This window comes from Crocuta crocuta, unplaced genomic scaffold, assembly GCF_008692635.1.
Source record: "Crocuta crocuta isolate KB4526 unplaced genomic scaffold, BGI_CrCroc_1.0 scaffold139, whole genome shotgun sequence".
Classification (NCBI taxonomy): Eukaryota; Metazoa; Chordata; class Mammalia; order Carnivora; family Hyaenidae; genus Crocuta; species Crocuta crocuta.
Window position 1 is genome coordinate 560,405 of NW_027533258.1, and position 13,581 is coordinate 573,985.

Consider the following 13,581-nt stretch of genomic DNA (forward strand, 5'->3'; position numbering starts at 1 on the left):
TTGATCTTTTCAAAGAACCAGCTCTTGGGGTGCCTGGGTGGCTCAATCGGTTGCGTGTCTGACTTTGGCTCAGGTCATGATCTCAAGGTTCGTAGGTTCGAGCCCTGTGTCGGGCTCTGTGCTGACAGCTTAGAGCCTGTAGCCTGTCTTTGGATTCTGTGTCTCCCTCTTTCTCCGATCCTCTCCTGCTCACACAGTCTCTCTCTTTCTCTCTCTCTCTCTCTCTCTCTCTCAAAAATAAATAAAACAGTAAAAAAATTATTTAAAAGATTAAAAAAGCAAAGAACCAGCTCTATGTTTCATTGATTTTACTGTTTTTTTCTGTTTCAATTTAATTATTTTTGCTCTTCATTTCCTTTTTTCTATGGGTATATTTTATACTTCTTTTTCTAGGTTCTTGTGGTAGGAGCTTATTAATTGGAAACTTTTCCTTTTTTCTAATGGAAGCATTTTAATGTGATAACATTCCCTCTCAGGACTGTTTTAGTTGTGTCCTACAAATTTTGGTATGTAATTTTTAAATTTTTCTTTAAGGTTTCTTCCTTGACTCATGGATTAGTAAGAAGTATAGTTAAGATGTCATTACTACCCAAAGCAATCTACACATTCNGAAATAAAGCAATTAAAAAAAAGTGTATTGTTTAGCTTCCAGAAGTTTGGAGATTTCCTGTTACTTTCACTGTGGTCAAAGAACATACTCTATGATTTCAGTTCTTTGAATCTATTGAGGCTTGTTTTATGGCCCAGGATGTAATCTATCATGGTAGCTATTCTGTGGGCACTTAAAAAAACATATTCTGCTGTTGTATAGTGGATTTTTCTGATAATCGTCAATTAGATTCTGTTGGTTGATGGTGTTGATTTCTTCTGTATTCTTGCTGATTTAAAAAATGTTTTTTTGTCAGTTGTTGAGAAAGGAGTGTTGAAGTCTCCAACTATAATTGTGGATTTACTTCTCCTTTCAGTTCTGTTAGTTTTTGCTTCACATTACGTTGTGGTTTTGTTATTTGGTGCATATACATTTAGGATTGCTTTGTCTTATTGAAGTGACCCTTTTGTCATGTTTCTGTCTCTGGTCATTTTCTTTATTTTGATCTGATACTAATATAGGGACTCTGCTCTCCTTTGATTAGTATTTGCAAGATGTATCTTTTCCATTCTTTTACTTTCAACCTGTTTGTATCATTATATATGCAGTGAATTTTTTATAGTGTATAGTTAGGTCATTAAAAAAAATCTTTGTCAGTCTCTTTTAATTGTTGTATTTAGGTCATTTACATTTAATGTAATTGTTGACATGTTAGGCCATAATTATTTTTTGACTCCTGAATGTTCTCTTTATTATTTCTCCGTCTTTTTCAAGTTTTGTTTTGTTTTTAGAATTTCACTTTTTATGATAAATTTCATGATTTATATGGGGTAATCCTTTTCAGTATAGATTTTTAGTGGTTCTGTACATTACATTATGTATACATAGCTCGTCATAGTCCACTGGTGGTATCATTTTACCAGTTGAAGTACAGGTAGTACCTCTTTTATGTCTCTTTCCCCTTCGTAGGTAATTGTATTAAATACTTTCTCTATATGATTTAGAACCTCATTAGACAATGTTATAATTTTTTGCTCCAGTCATCAAACATAATGTAGAAAACTCAAGAGAGGGAAAACCTGATTACATGTATTTTTGCTTACTGTTTTCTTGCTTTTATGATGATCCAAGTTTCCTTATCATTTTCTTTCTTTTGTTTTTTTAAAGCTTATTTACTTATTTTGAGAGAGCAAGAGTGAGTGAGCATGACCACAGGAGGGGCAGAGGGAAGGGGAGAGGGAGAATCCTAAGGAGGCTCCACACTGTCAGCACAGAGCCCAACTCAGGGCTCGATCTCACGAACCATGAGATCATGACCTGAGCTAAAATCAAGAGTTGGACACTGTTGATTGTCTTTGTTTATTCATTTAATGATTTTTCTGGTTCTTAGAATGCTGGTGGTTTTTCAGTTGAAGCCTGGACATTTTTGTGTGACTTAGGTGACTGTGGACTATGTCTTTCAGTAGGCTTGTCTTTCAGTAGGCTTTTTTGACACTTCTCCAATGAGGGTGGGGGTGGGGGTGCTCCCATCATTCAGGTATAAGTAGAAGTCTAGGCTCTCTACTTGGCCTCCACTGACCCCTGAGGCGGGAGATTCCTTGTTACTGCAGAACTGGGGTGAGAGTTCAGCTCCCCACATGTCTTCCTCTGACTCCACCCCAGCAGGGTGAGGGAGTGGGCTTTGTTCCTGCTGGGTGGGGGTGAAAATCCCATCTCCCTGCCTGGCTCTCTGACACCTTTCTGATAAGGGTGCTGGGACGCCTCTTAGTTGGCAGGGTGGAAGCCTTTGCTGGCATGGGGCTGGGGCCGAGGCTTCCTGTCATGTCTGCCTGGAACAGGGCAGTTACCATCTAAGAATTTTCTGTCTTACCAGGTTCTTCCTCCCCTGGTTCTTCAGCTAGAGAGAACTGCTTTTATCGGGGCTTTTGTTTGTGCCTGTTGTTACTTCCAGGTTGCTCATTTTTCTAATACCTGGTCTGGGACAATAAGACAAAAAGAGAACCCAGGGCGCACATCTCCACATTTTTAGGTCTCTGGGTCCCCAACCCCCTTTTTTGCCACCTTCTCTCCACCTTGTAGAGTCTTAAATTTTTATTATACATAGTGGCCAGGGTTTTACTTGTAAGAGGAATAGGGAAAATTAACATCTTACCTATTTCCCAGGAAGCACAAGTTTTAAGTAACCGCTTTTGAAAGGGCTTTCGGTTGAGGAGTGCACCAGACCACCAACAGCCTCTGCCTAGAGACCAGCCAGAAGTGCAGCCTCTGCTTTACTGGATCTGTGAGGGAAGGCTGAGTTTTGTCAGAAGAGAAACAGCTCAAGTAGACACACTCCTGTCATGACTATCAGTGGGATTTGGACCAGTGTGCTTCCTTCCTTCAGGGTAGCCTGTTTGAAACAGAACTCAGGCCCTTCCTTTGTGTCCTTGCAGCGCATCTTGGGTCCTCAGTATCGACAACAAATACCTGCTTCTTCCGTCTGCCCTCTCTTCCCCAGCCCCTGTGCCCCAGCCAGGAAGCAGCATCAAAGCTAGGATGCCACGGAGTTCCTAGAGCTCACTCCCCTGAGCCAGCTCCTTTTGGGTTGTCTGTTTCAAAATCTGTGTCTTAGGTTATTACGGGGCTCTCAGAAAGACTGCCTTCCAGCCCGTCAGAGGCCCTGCCCCAGGAAAGTAGATGAGGCCTGAGAGGGAGCATGCTGCCTCACTGGAGCAGCTCTGGTGCCACTAAGGACCTACTGACGTGGCTGGGTCTGCTCTCCGAGACGTAGTGGGAGGAGCAGAGGCCCTTCCTGGGATGCCTTTCCCATGCCTGCGTGATGAGGGCAGGGTGGCTGAGTCAGGACCGCAGGTCACCCAGGATGGAAGATCAGAGAGTGGAGTGTCCCTGTGCGTGGCTCTCGGGCTTGCGGAACAGTTAGTCTGGAAGCTCTCAGTAAGAAGGGGTGAGAGTTTTAAGGAGAGAGCACATAAGCTGCTTTGTGCTGTTAGATTGGCTCCTCCTCTCCATCCCCACAAACGTACTCGTTCCCACGTCTGTGCCTTTGCTTTAACTATGCCTATGCCCAGAGAGTCTTCTCCACCCCAGGCCACACTCCTGTGGGGGCGGAGGTGGAGGGCTCCTCACCTCCTTCACAGTTGTTCCCACCCCACCTCCTTGTTTGCTCATGTGGATGGCAGTGTAGGGTGGCAGGTACCTTCCTGTCTCCTGGTGACCCTAGAATTGCACAGTAGACATCTGGAGGTTCATGGTATGCAGCACCAGGTTCCAAGTCACCCCTTTTAGGAGCTCCTTGTTGTACCCCCTACCCTGTCAAGCCTGTGCCTGTTGCCTCTGGCTCCTTCTCTAGGCTCTGTGTCTGGCACGTGGCTGCTTTTCTATAAATCCATGGACTGGGTCATTGCCCTTTTAAACCTTTGTCCTTGTGTCTTTGAATGAAGTTTCCCCAAATATGACCAGGGGTAGGGGGCAAGAGTCACTTGAAAACTCACATAGTGATGCCCCCTCCTTGGCCCCTCCCAAGGTTTGGGGGAAGGACTCATTGGTTCACATTTACTTAGGATTGTACAGCTATGAAGGTAGGAGCAGCCTCTTATTTATCTCTGCTTCCCCACTGCCCTACATGGGCCTTGGGAAATGATTTTTAACAACTTTATTGAGATAAAATTCACATACCATACAGTTGACCCATTTGAAGCGTACAGTTTGATGATTTGTAGCATATTCCCAGAGATGTGCATCCATCACCAAAATCAGTTTTAGAACATTTTCATCATCCCAAAAAGAAACCCTTTACCCTTTAGCTGTCACTCCCTAGTCCTTCCAGCCCCCCGAGCCCTAGGCAGCCACCAATCTGCTTTCTGTCCCTATGGATTTGCCTTGGTAGATGCTCCTGACGTCACGTTACCTGCTTCCTGGCTTCCTCTTCCCGTAAAGTCCTTGTTTCCTGACCTGTGCCCTCCAGTGGCCCAGCCTTCCCACTTTCTGTACAGCCTGTCCACCTGCAAGGCCCCCTTTGGGGTGGTCTGTACAAGAAGGACCTGGCACAGTGAGGCAGGTGCTGCCAGTCTCCCTGGCATACAGCACCCGGGGCCAGCGCACAGTAGGCTTGAGGAAGTGTTGAGTGAATAATGGTGCCAGTGATTGTTGTGGTGGGAGTGGGGCCAGGATCTGAGGGGTGGTGTGCCGGTCCCTCCGGTCTCCCACTGCTACCTTCAGGGAAAGTGCAGGTAGATGTGGCTATAATAGGAGTTCACTGCAAAGCCCTGCAGCCAGAGAGTAGGTGAGTGGCATGTAGCCAAAACCAGATAGAAATGTAGGAGACACGGGATTGTTGTCCAACCTCCTGATTTCACAGGTCAGAGAACTGCAGTCCAAGAGGCGAAGTCGGGGAGTCACCTGGCCTGGGATCACCCCCTGGCCCTGACCCTTCCATCTGGTATGTGCATAGCCCTGAGTGGTGTGCGAGAGGGGCCGAGTGTGCTTGCCGGCCTAGGGAATGGCTGGGCGCTGCTGGAGTTTGCTAAGAAAACAGACCTTACTCTCTTCGCTTGTGCTTTCCGAGGCAGAATTTCATTCTACCTCTCCCAGGGCCCTCCTGGATTATGTCCTTCTAACCCCTGGTCCTCTGCCAGCACCCACCTCCTGTGTTTCATCAAAGCCAGCCCCTCACTTCCTTTCTTCTGCCCACTCCATACCCCTTGCCCGAAGCCCCTCTTTCCTACTTTGTTCACTTTCATGGGGAAAAGCCAGAGCTTCCCCTGGGGGCCTTTTGGACCCTGCAGAAGCCAAGAAAGGGGAAGGTTCTTGGCTTACCCTGAAATGCTGTGTGACCTGTGGCAATTGACCTTCCCTCTCTGAGTCACAGATTCCACAGCTATAAAATGAGTTGGTGTGACAGGGCCTCCAGTTTGGAAAGTGTTGAATAAAAAGCATATTAAGAGGACCCCTAAGGCTTTCCCAGAGATTAGTCATGGGTGTAGTGGTTTGGGATTTAATTTGTGTTACTGCCCCCCCAAAGGGTAGTGGACAAATTGGCTTGGTTGTGCCTTTTCCAACTGCTTCTCGCCAGCTGGGTATGGCTGAAAAGGGAGGTGGAGCCCCTGTGTCTGTCTAGGTCTTTTATCTCATGTTGAGCTCCTACGTGTCAGGGTCTTCAGGGTGGGGGAAATCTTCACAAAAAAATGAAGAGCTGATGTTTATTATGCATTTATAGGCCAAACATTGTGCCTAGTGGGCTTTTTCTCATAGTTTCTTTGGAGATACAATGTACATAACATGAAATTCACCGTTTTAAAGTGCACAATTCAGCCTGGGTGGCTTAGTCGGTTAAGCGTCTGACTTTCGCTCAGGTCATGATCTCGCGGTTCGTGGGTTCGAGCCCCGCGTCGGGCTCTGTGCTGACTGCCAGCTCAGAGCCTGGGGCCTGTTTCAGAGTCTGTGACTCCCTCTCTCTCTGACCCTCCCCTGCTCACGCTCTCTCTCTCCTAGAAATAAATAAAATACTTAAAAAAAAAAAAAAAATTTAAAGTGCACAATTCAGTAGTTTTTAGTGTATTCACAAGGTTGTTCATCCATCTCCACTTTCTAATTCCAGAACATTTTCATCACCCTCAAAAAGAAACCTCATACGAGTCAGAATGGGGCGCCTGGGTGGCTCAGTTGGTTAAGCATCCAACGTTGGCTCAGGTCATGATCTCACGGTTCGTGAGTCCGAGCCCCGCATCAGGCTATCCAGTGTCAGTGCAGAGCCGGCTTCAGATCCTCTGTCTCCCTCTCTCTCTGCCTGTCTCCTGCTTGCACTCCCGAGTACGTACACACACACACACGCACACACACACACACACACTCTCACACTCTCTCTCTCAAAGAAAATAAACATTAAAAAAAAAAAAAAGAAAAGAAACCCCATACCTGTTAGCAGTCGCTTCCCATTTCCTGCTCCCCCCATGTTCTGGCAACCATTAATCTGCTTTCTGTTTCTGTGGATTTATGTATTCTCGATATTTCATGTAAATGGAATCCTACAAAATGTGGTCTTTTGGGGCACCTGGGTGGCTTAGTCGGTTAAGCGTCCCGACTTTCACTTAGGTCATGATCTCGCGGTTCATGAGTTCAAGCCCCGCGTTGGGCTCTGTGCTGACTGCCAGCTCAGAGCCTGGAGCCTATTTCAGAGTCTGTGTCTCCCTCTCTCTCTGACCCTCCCCTGCTCACGCTGTCTCTCTCCTAGAAATAAATAAAAATATTTTAAAAAAACAATGTGGTCTTTTGTGTCTGTGTTCTCTCACTTAGCATAATATTTTCAGGGTTCATCCCTGCTGTAGAATGTGCCAATACTTCATGGCCTTTTATTACTAATAGTTTGTTGTATGGATAGGTCACATTTTGTTTATCTAGTCACGTGTTGGTGGGCATTGGGGTTGTTTCTACCTTTTGGCAATTATGAGTAGTGCTGCTATGAACATTCATGTCCAAGTTTTATTTTAGCACTTGCTTCTAGTTTCCTTGGGTGAATATAGCTAGGAGTAGAGTTCTGGATCATGTGGAATTCTGTATTTAACTCTTTGAGGAACTGCCAGACTTTTCCACACACAGTGGCTGCACCATTGTATATTCCTGTGCTGTGTTACTTACATTACCTCATCAATCCTCACATAAGTCTCCTGAGATGTTAAAGCAGTTATCATCACCATCACCTTTTGAGTGGGGGAATTGAAACCCAGCAGTTTTCAGGCCAATGTCACATAGCCAGGAAGTTGGTGAATCTTTGGCCAGTGCTACCTGGGATCACTAAAGCAATGTCTCTTCTCCCAGGCCCTGTTTCGTATCATTAGAAGGAGGCCTTTTGGCTTTGTTGTTTGCATAATATGCCTAGTACCCAGCACACATGGTGATTAAAAATGCCATTGTTGGGGCGCCTGGTGGCTCAGTCGGTTGAGCATCCGACTTTGGCTCAGGTCATGATCTCACGGTTCATGGGTTCAAGCCCTGTATCGGGTTCTGTGCTGACAGCTCAGAGCCTGGAGCCTGATTCAGATTCTGTGTTTCCCTCTCTTTCTGTCCCTCCCCCACCTGTGCTGTCTCTCTCTGTCTCAAAAATAAATAAAAACTAAAAACAAACAAAAGAAAATGCCATTGTTTCCTGACCTTAGTGGCTTGTTAGGAACTTGAGGGAGGCATCTGTTTTTCAGGGGTTAGTGTACTCTGCAGGTTTTCAGAGTTCTGCTGGGTTTTGTGTTCCTCTCAGGAGCCTCTTGCTCGCAAACATCTTTCTTGGAGACTTGGCCTGGGGAATGAGATGCCTGGTGTGTGCTAAGCAGGGGTGACTTCTGTTTTCAGCAAGTGCTTATCTTCATCTTGACTGCTGAAGCTCTCTGGTCCAAGGCATTGATGACTTGCTGTCTTGTTTCTCCTCCAGGCGAAACCTATTTACGGTGGCTGGCTGCTCCTGGCTCCAGATGGGACCGACTTTGACAACCCAGTACATCGGTCCCGGGTAAGGTGGTCAGAATGAATTCTCGAGGTGGGGGGAGCTCCAGAGGGGCCCTACTAAGGGCAAATTGATGGTGCGGGGGAGGGAGATGGGGAGTTAAAACAGTGGATTGTGGGCTGGCAGGATCAGCAGGGAACCGTGTTTGGCAGACTTATAGGCCCAACAGGAAAAGTCTCCATGATACTAGTTATGCCAGGTCCACCCTTGAAAAGGAGATGCTCTCACCTGGTGCCTCCTCGTTTTTTGAGTCAACTTGACTCCCAAAACAGTTAAATGTAAAAAGCAGAACAGCAATTCAGCAAACATTTGCATTATGCTGATTAGGCTTCCGTTAGCCCTTCCCCTCCTTTCCTTACTTCTCCTCCCAGGTTAGGGATCAGCAAATGAGCACTAGAAAAGGGATGAGGGACTAGAGGGCCAGCTTTGCTTTGCCCCATGTCTCCCGGGCACCCCAGCACAGGAGCAGCCCAGGTCCGCGGGAGAATGGAGATGATTAAACCAACATTGTTCCAAACAGAACTTTGTTCCTCTGCCGGGGAGCCTCTTTGGATGCCTCTAGTTAAAACACCATCTGTCCTTTTCCACGTGTTCTTTTCCAGGTGCTGCGGCCCATACCCTCTAAATTGCTCCAGCTCCTCTCCCTTCCCATCCCCTGCTCCCTGAGGGAGCCTGGGCTCTGCCTCTTGATCTCTGCTGCCCCTTGGCCTGAATGCTACCTGCTGGGGTCGGGGCCTGGTGCCCCACAGACCTTGCATTATGTCTGGGATCTTTAGGATGACTTCTGGTATGAGTTTTGACTTCCAAGATGGTAAATAGGAGCCTTGAAAAGATTTCTCGGGAAGATTTCAAGTGGCCTCTCCCTGGACACCCAGCGTGGGACCAGCCATCTATAGGTCCTCTTTACAAGGCCGTTTGGGCGTCCTGTTCCATTTGGGCAGAAGGACGACAGGGGTGACTGTGTTCCGATGCCTGCAGTAACCAGGGAGCAGCTCCCTTTCCTGTTTTATATTTGGGTCATACAGAACTGCCATTTCTAGCTTCTGTTGGGAAAAACATTATTAGGAAGGATATAATTCCGGCCCAAAGCAGAGAGGCATGATAACTTAGTTCTTGTGGCCTTATTGCCAGTGAAAGTATGAATTTTGTTGGGCTTTTTGAAATGTTCAAAATAGGTCACGGGTCCTCATTGATGATCCCTGGGATTCGGGGATCAAGAGTCTCCTGTGCTGGACATGTCTTCCCCCAGCAGAAAGGAAAGCGGTGACTCTCGTGGTCCTCTCTGTTCTGCTGTTAGTGCTTGTGGGTCTGCCGGCCCTGCAGCCTGCCCTTTGGGTGGAGCATAGAGAGGGGCACCCTTTGCTGGCTGAATACTCCTGGGACATCAGAGCCATTCCTACAGGTCTCCCTTCTCCTCAGTTTTGATTTTTGTTTTGCTCACTCATCCTTAGTGAATGCTGGAGCCTGTCTTTTCACTCTGGATCATTGGAACAAGCCTTGTATAGCAGTTTCCTGGGATTTTTTAGAAGTGGGGGATCGAAGCCTGGCATTCTTAGGTTATTCCACACTGTGCCATACAATTCATCAAACAAATCCTGACACCATGTTATGTGGAAAGTTCTGTGCTGGGTACATAGGGAATACAAAAAGGTGACCAAGACACCATCTCTGCTCCTGAGGGGCTTGCAAATTAAGTCTCAGTAGCGCATGTGAAAAACACGGGGCTATTTGGGTCTCTCCCCTGGCTGTCTAATAAATTACCGTTATTTTGCCTTGGGCCCCTCTTCTCCTGCTGTGTGCCCCAGAGATGGAAGGTGCAGAGCCAGTACCCCTTTGATGTGGGCTGTGGGACCCGGGGGCCCTGCGAGTGTGGCCAGGCCACAGCTTCTAACTGCCTGCTCTGTGCTCCATTGCAGAAATGGCAGCGGCGCTTCTTCATCCTCTACGAGCACGGCCTCTTGCGCTACGCCCTGGACGAGATGGTGAGTGTCCTTCCGCGCCCATGCCGTGACTCCCGTCTCCCTTAGGCCCCTTCACAGTGGCTGCGTTTGTGCAGTGTGTGCTCTCGCTTGGGCTTCCTTTGGGAGCCTGGAGTTCGAAGAACTTGGAGTGTGTGTAAAGGACAGCCCTGAGCAACGCAGACCTTTGCTGGGCGGCATCGCCAGTGGTCGCAGGTGAGAGTAGGCAGTGAGGGAGGAAGTCCTTCTGTTCCAGGATGACAGCAGTCACACTTGGCCAGTTAACGAGAAGCAAAAGAGGCTGTGGGCCTGCAGGGACGGGTAGGGGGCTGACCCTGGGTGTGCGTGTGAGAGTTGAGCACGCGTGCATCCCCTGCCATCGTCCAGGACTGCTTCTCGGTTCCATCGCCGCAACTGGTCTCTTCCTCTTGGACCTTCAGAGGCCTCCGGGCCATGGGGTCAGTTTTCTCCTGGTCACTGAAACGGGGCACGGGGCTCCTTTCTGCCCCACCATGCACCAGGTGTGCTCTCTGTTTGCTCCCTGCTTCCTAGGCTGGAGGAGTGTTTACTGCTCTTGGTCCGGAGGCAAAACTGAAAATCAACCAGGTGGAATGTTGTGGCTTTTCTTTTTTCCATCCACTTCGCCTGAGTTTTTTTCTACAGGAGATTGGTCTCTCCTAACCTAAAGTATGACTGAGTTCCAAGTTTTATAAAGGGTTGAAGGTAGAAGATTTAAGTACCTTTTCCTGTTCCACTTGAATTTGTGTGCATTTATGTGGGCAGCATTTTTAATCGGGACTGTCCTGGAAAATCTGGTCATGAAATAGGTTGACCCCATCCCACCCAGAGTTCATTTTCTTTTTGCTGCAGGAGTGAGGGCAGGGTCCTGGAAGTGTGAGCAGAGATAACTGTCCTTTCCAGGGACCTTGTAGGCTGTTGGGACATTTGGATTTTAGGGTGGTCATTAGAACTGTGTGAAAAGGCAACAAGTGAGTCCATTTCCACATGGAGGTCCTCATCTTTCTGATGTGATGCCTTCTGTTTTTTGTTTCTCAGCTGAATTAGTGGGTATGATGTGTAGGTAGTGGAATTAACAGGTATGATAGCAGCTGCTCTGTCAGCTGTCACTTCGTGGGTTCCTTCTTTATCATTCTTTCTCTTGAGTTTTGTACAGTGTGATGGGCCCCAGAGGGTTTTTGCTGTGGTCCAGAGTAGATTGGAGGTGAGCACCGCTGGCTGTGGTAGAATTCACTAGAAAGATGAGCAGGGGGACCGATTCACTTGGACACCATTTCCTTCCGGGAAAAGGAAGCAGGCCTGGAGGCAGCGCCGTCACTGCCCTCTGCACTCTCCCAACTTGGCCGTCGTACAAGTCGTCGCCCAGGTTGTAGTGGGGCCTCTCACAAGCCTTGAAGTTTACTTTTTCCTCCCTGTGCCTGGCTGCCTTGTCCTTAAGTCCCCCAAAGGGTGACAGTAGTGGAGGAGACTCAGAGGTCACTGGTTTACATCCAGGCTGGGCTAACCGTGAACCTTCCCAGAAAAGAGTTTCCTGGACTTGGCATGGAGACTGATTATTCTGGTCAGGAAATCTTTCTGTAGGTCTACTGGAGTCCAGTACAGTCTTTTGTTCCCTTCAGCTCAGTTGCACATGCACAAAGAGAGGGTGGCTATTGCAGATGCCTTTGTGTCCACACAAGTGGAGAGTGCATGCTGCATCCCAAGAGCTGCTCCTAAATAATTGACGCTGTTGAGCCGTGAGCACTGACACCTTGCAGTATAGTTTGGTCTCCCAGCAACCTGAATGTTGGTTGGGTATTATTTCGTGTGCTGCTGGGGCAGAGGGGGAACCGTGCCAGCCACATGGTAAAAGAAGCCCCGGGAAAAAGTTGGGCTACAGAGAGGGCATTGTGGGGGATGCCCAGAGTTGAGTTTTGGGTCATGGGCCACTTTCTGGCCGATGACCTTGGAGCTGAAGAGGTGGACCTGGTGTGCCAGTTAGTGTTGAAATATTAGTGTGGGCAGTGTGGATACACTGCACCTCCAGGGAGTGGAGAGGTGTGATTTCTGTGGGTGAAAAAAGACGGTGGCAGTTGCATTGAAATACCTTTAAAGCAGCATCAGGTGTGTGAGGGTCTTCCCTGTTGTGTTAGGAAAGCACTATGGGGAAGGTTGCAGGGAAGCGTCTGGCCTGCTGTTGACAAGAGGCTGGGCAAGGAGGCAGTCAGATGCCGACTGCCCATGGTCAGCGTTGGTGGCCATTGCTGTGGTTCTTGCAGGTGAGCTCTTTCTGGCAAGGACTGGAGGGTCCTCTCCCACCCCAGTGGTCTGTATCAGGCCTTGCTTTTCCTGGCCACTCCCTGGTGAGCACAGTCCAGAATTCTGGAGCTCCAACCCAGAGGCCAGCTTTCCTGATGCCTAGACGCCTGCCTCTGTCCAGCCTGCAGGGTCCCCAGGCCTGGTGCGGAAGAGCTCTGCAGGCAGGCTCTTGTGTGAACTGAACGCAGCTGTGCTGAGAGTTTTCTCTTAGGGGACCATGGTCCCCAGCTGGGGATCACTGTGCTTGCTTCCCAGGACCACCTGGCAATGTCTGGAGTCTTAGACTCTTGCAACCATGCAGGGTGCTCTGGATGGATACCTAAAGGTAGAGGCCTCACAACAGGGAATGATCTGGCCCCGAATGTCAGCAGTGCTAAGGCGGAGCAACCCTCCCACATGATCTACTCAGTGGCTTGTTTAAAAAAAATATTTTTTTAATTTAAAATATAAGTTTGACTTGCTTTCTTTACAGCTGTGTTCTTGAGGCATGGAAGGACTCACCTGTCTGATTTCCTGGGAGTGAGGGAAGTGAAGGGGCAGGGTTAGCTAGCTGGCTGGCATGGTAAGTGCCGGAGTGGAATGGGGTAGGCCTGTTCCTGGTGTGGAGTGGTTTCTGTTGGCAGGCCCTGCGCATTGGGTGCCCACAGGGTTAGCAGGATTGCTTATGTGTGTAGCTATTACCCAGGGAGCATAGATGTACCACTTTCCATGCTGTGCTCAGGCCACCATGATGTATAATGGCCACATCTTGGTGTTGGTTGGTCTCGAGGAGCCGCAGCTCTGGCCCCGGGAAGCCTGTAGCCACTGCTGGTCCTTCTGCTCCTGCTGAGCCTGGGCCCTGCCCCTCCTCCACCCCCCAGAGCACATCTGTTGCCTGTAATACATTGTAGCATTTTAGGGTTGGGCTGTCCCCTTAACAGGAGTCACAATCTATTTCAAATTGTTACTTGACTTTAATACAATATTGCTATTTGTTTTCATTGGTTAAATGTTATCTTATCAACTAGATTGTGACTTTTTTTCCATTGCTAGGCCCCTGATAATTCTTGGTCTCTGTCTCCATCGTCAGGCCTGGGCCTCCCTGGAGTGGCACAGGCCTAGTAAATATTTGTTGAATTTAAGTAACCAGCTTCTGGGAGAGGCACGAGCTGTGTTGTGTGTCACAGCTCTCATTGGAGAGGAGAATGGGCCCCAGAGGTCTCCAGAGAACAGTGTGGGGAAGGTCATCC

General features: G+C 48.3%; 1 protein-coding gene across 3 annotated transcripts in view; it reads left to right on the forward strand.

Annotated features, from left to right (window-relative positions):
• Positions 1-13,581, forward strand: part of MPRIP (myosin phosphatase Rho interacting protein) — a 151,452-nt gene that overhangs the window by 24,749 nt on the left and 113,122 nt on the right. For all 3 annotated transcript variants that reach the window (XM_077746830.1, XM_077746829.1, XM_077746828.1), the window contains exons 2-3: positions 8,007-8,084; positions 9,995-10,060. In XM_077746830.1, coding sequence (XP_077602956.1) covers positions 8,007-8,084; positions 9,995-10,060 — 144 coding nt within the window. The remainder of the gene's footprint in view (positions 1-8,006; positions 8,085-9,994; positions 10,061-13,581) is intronic.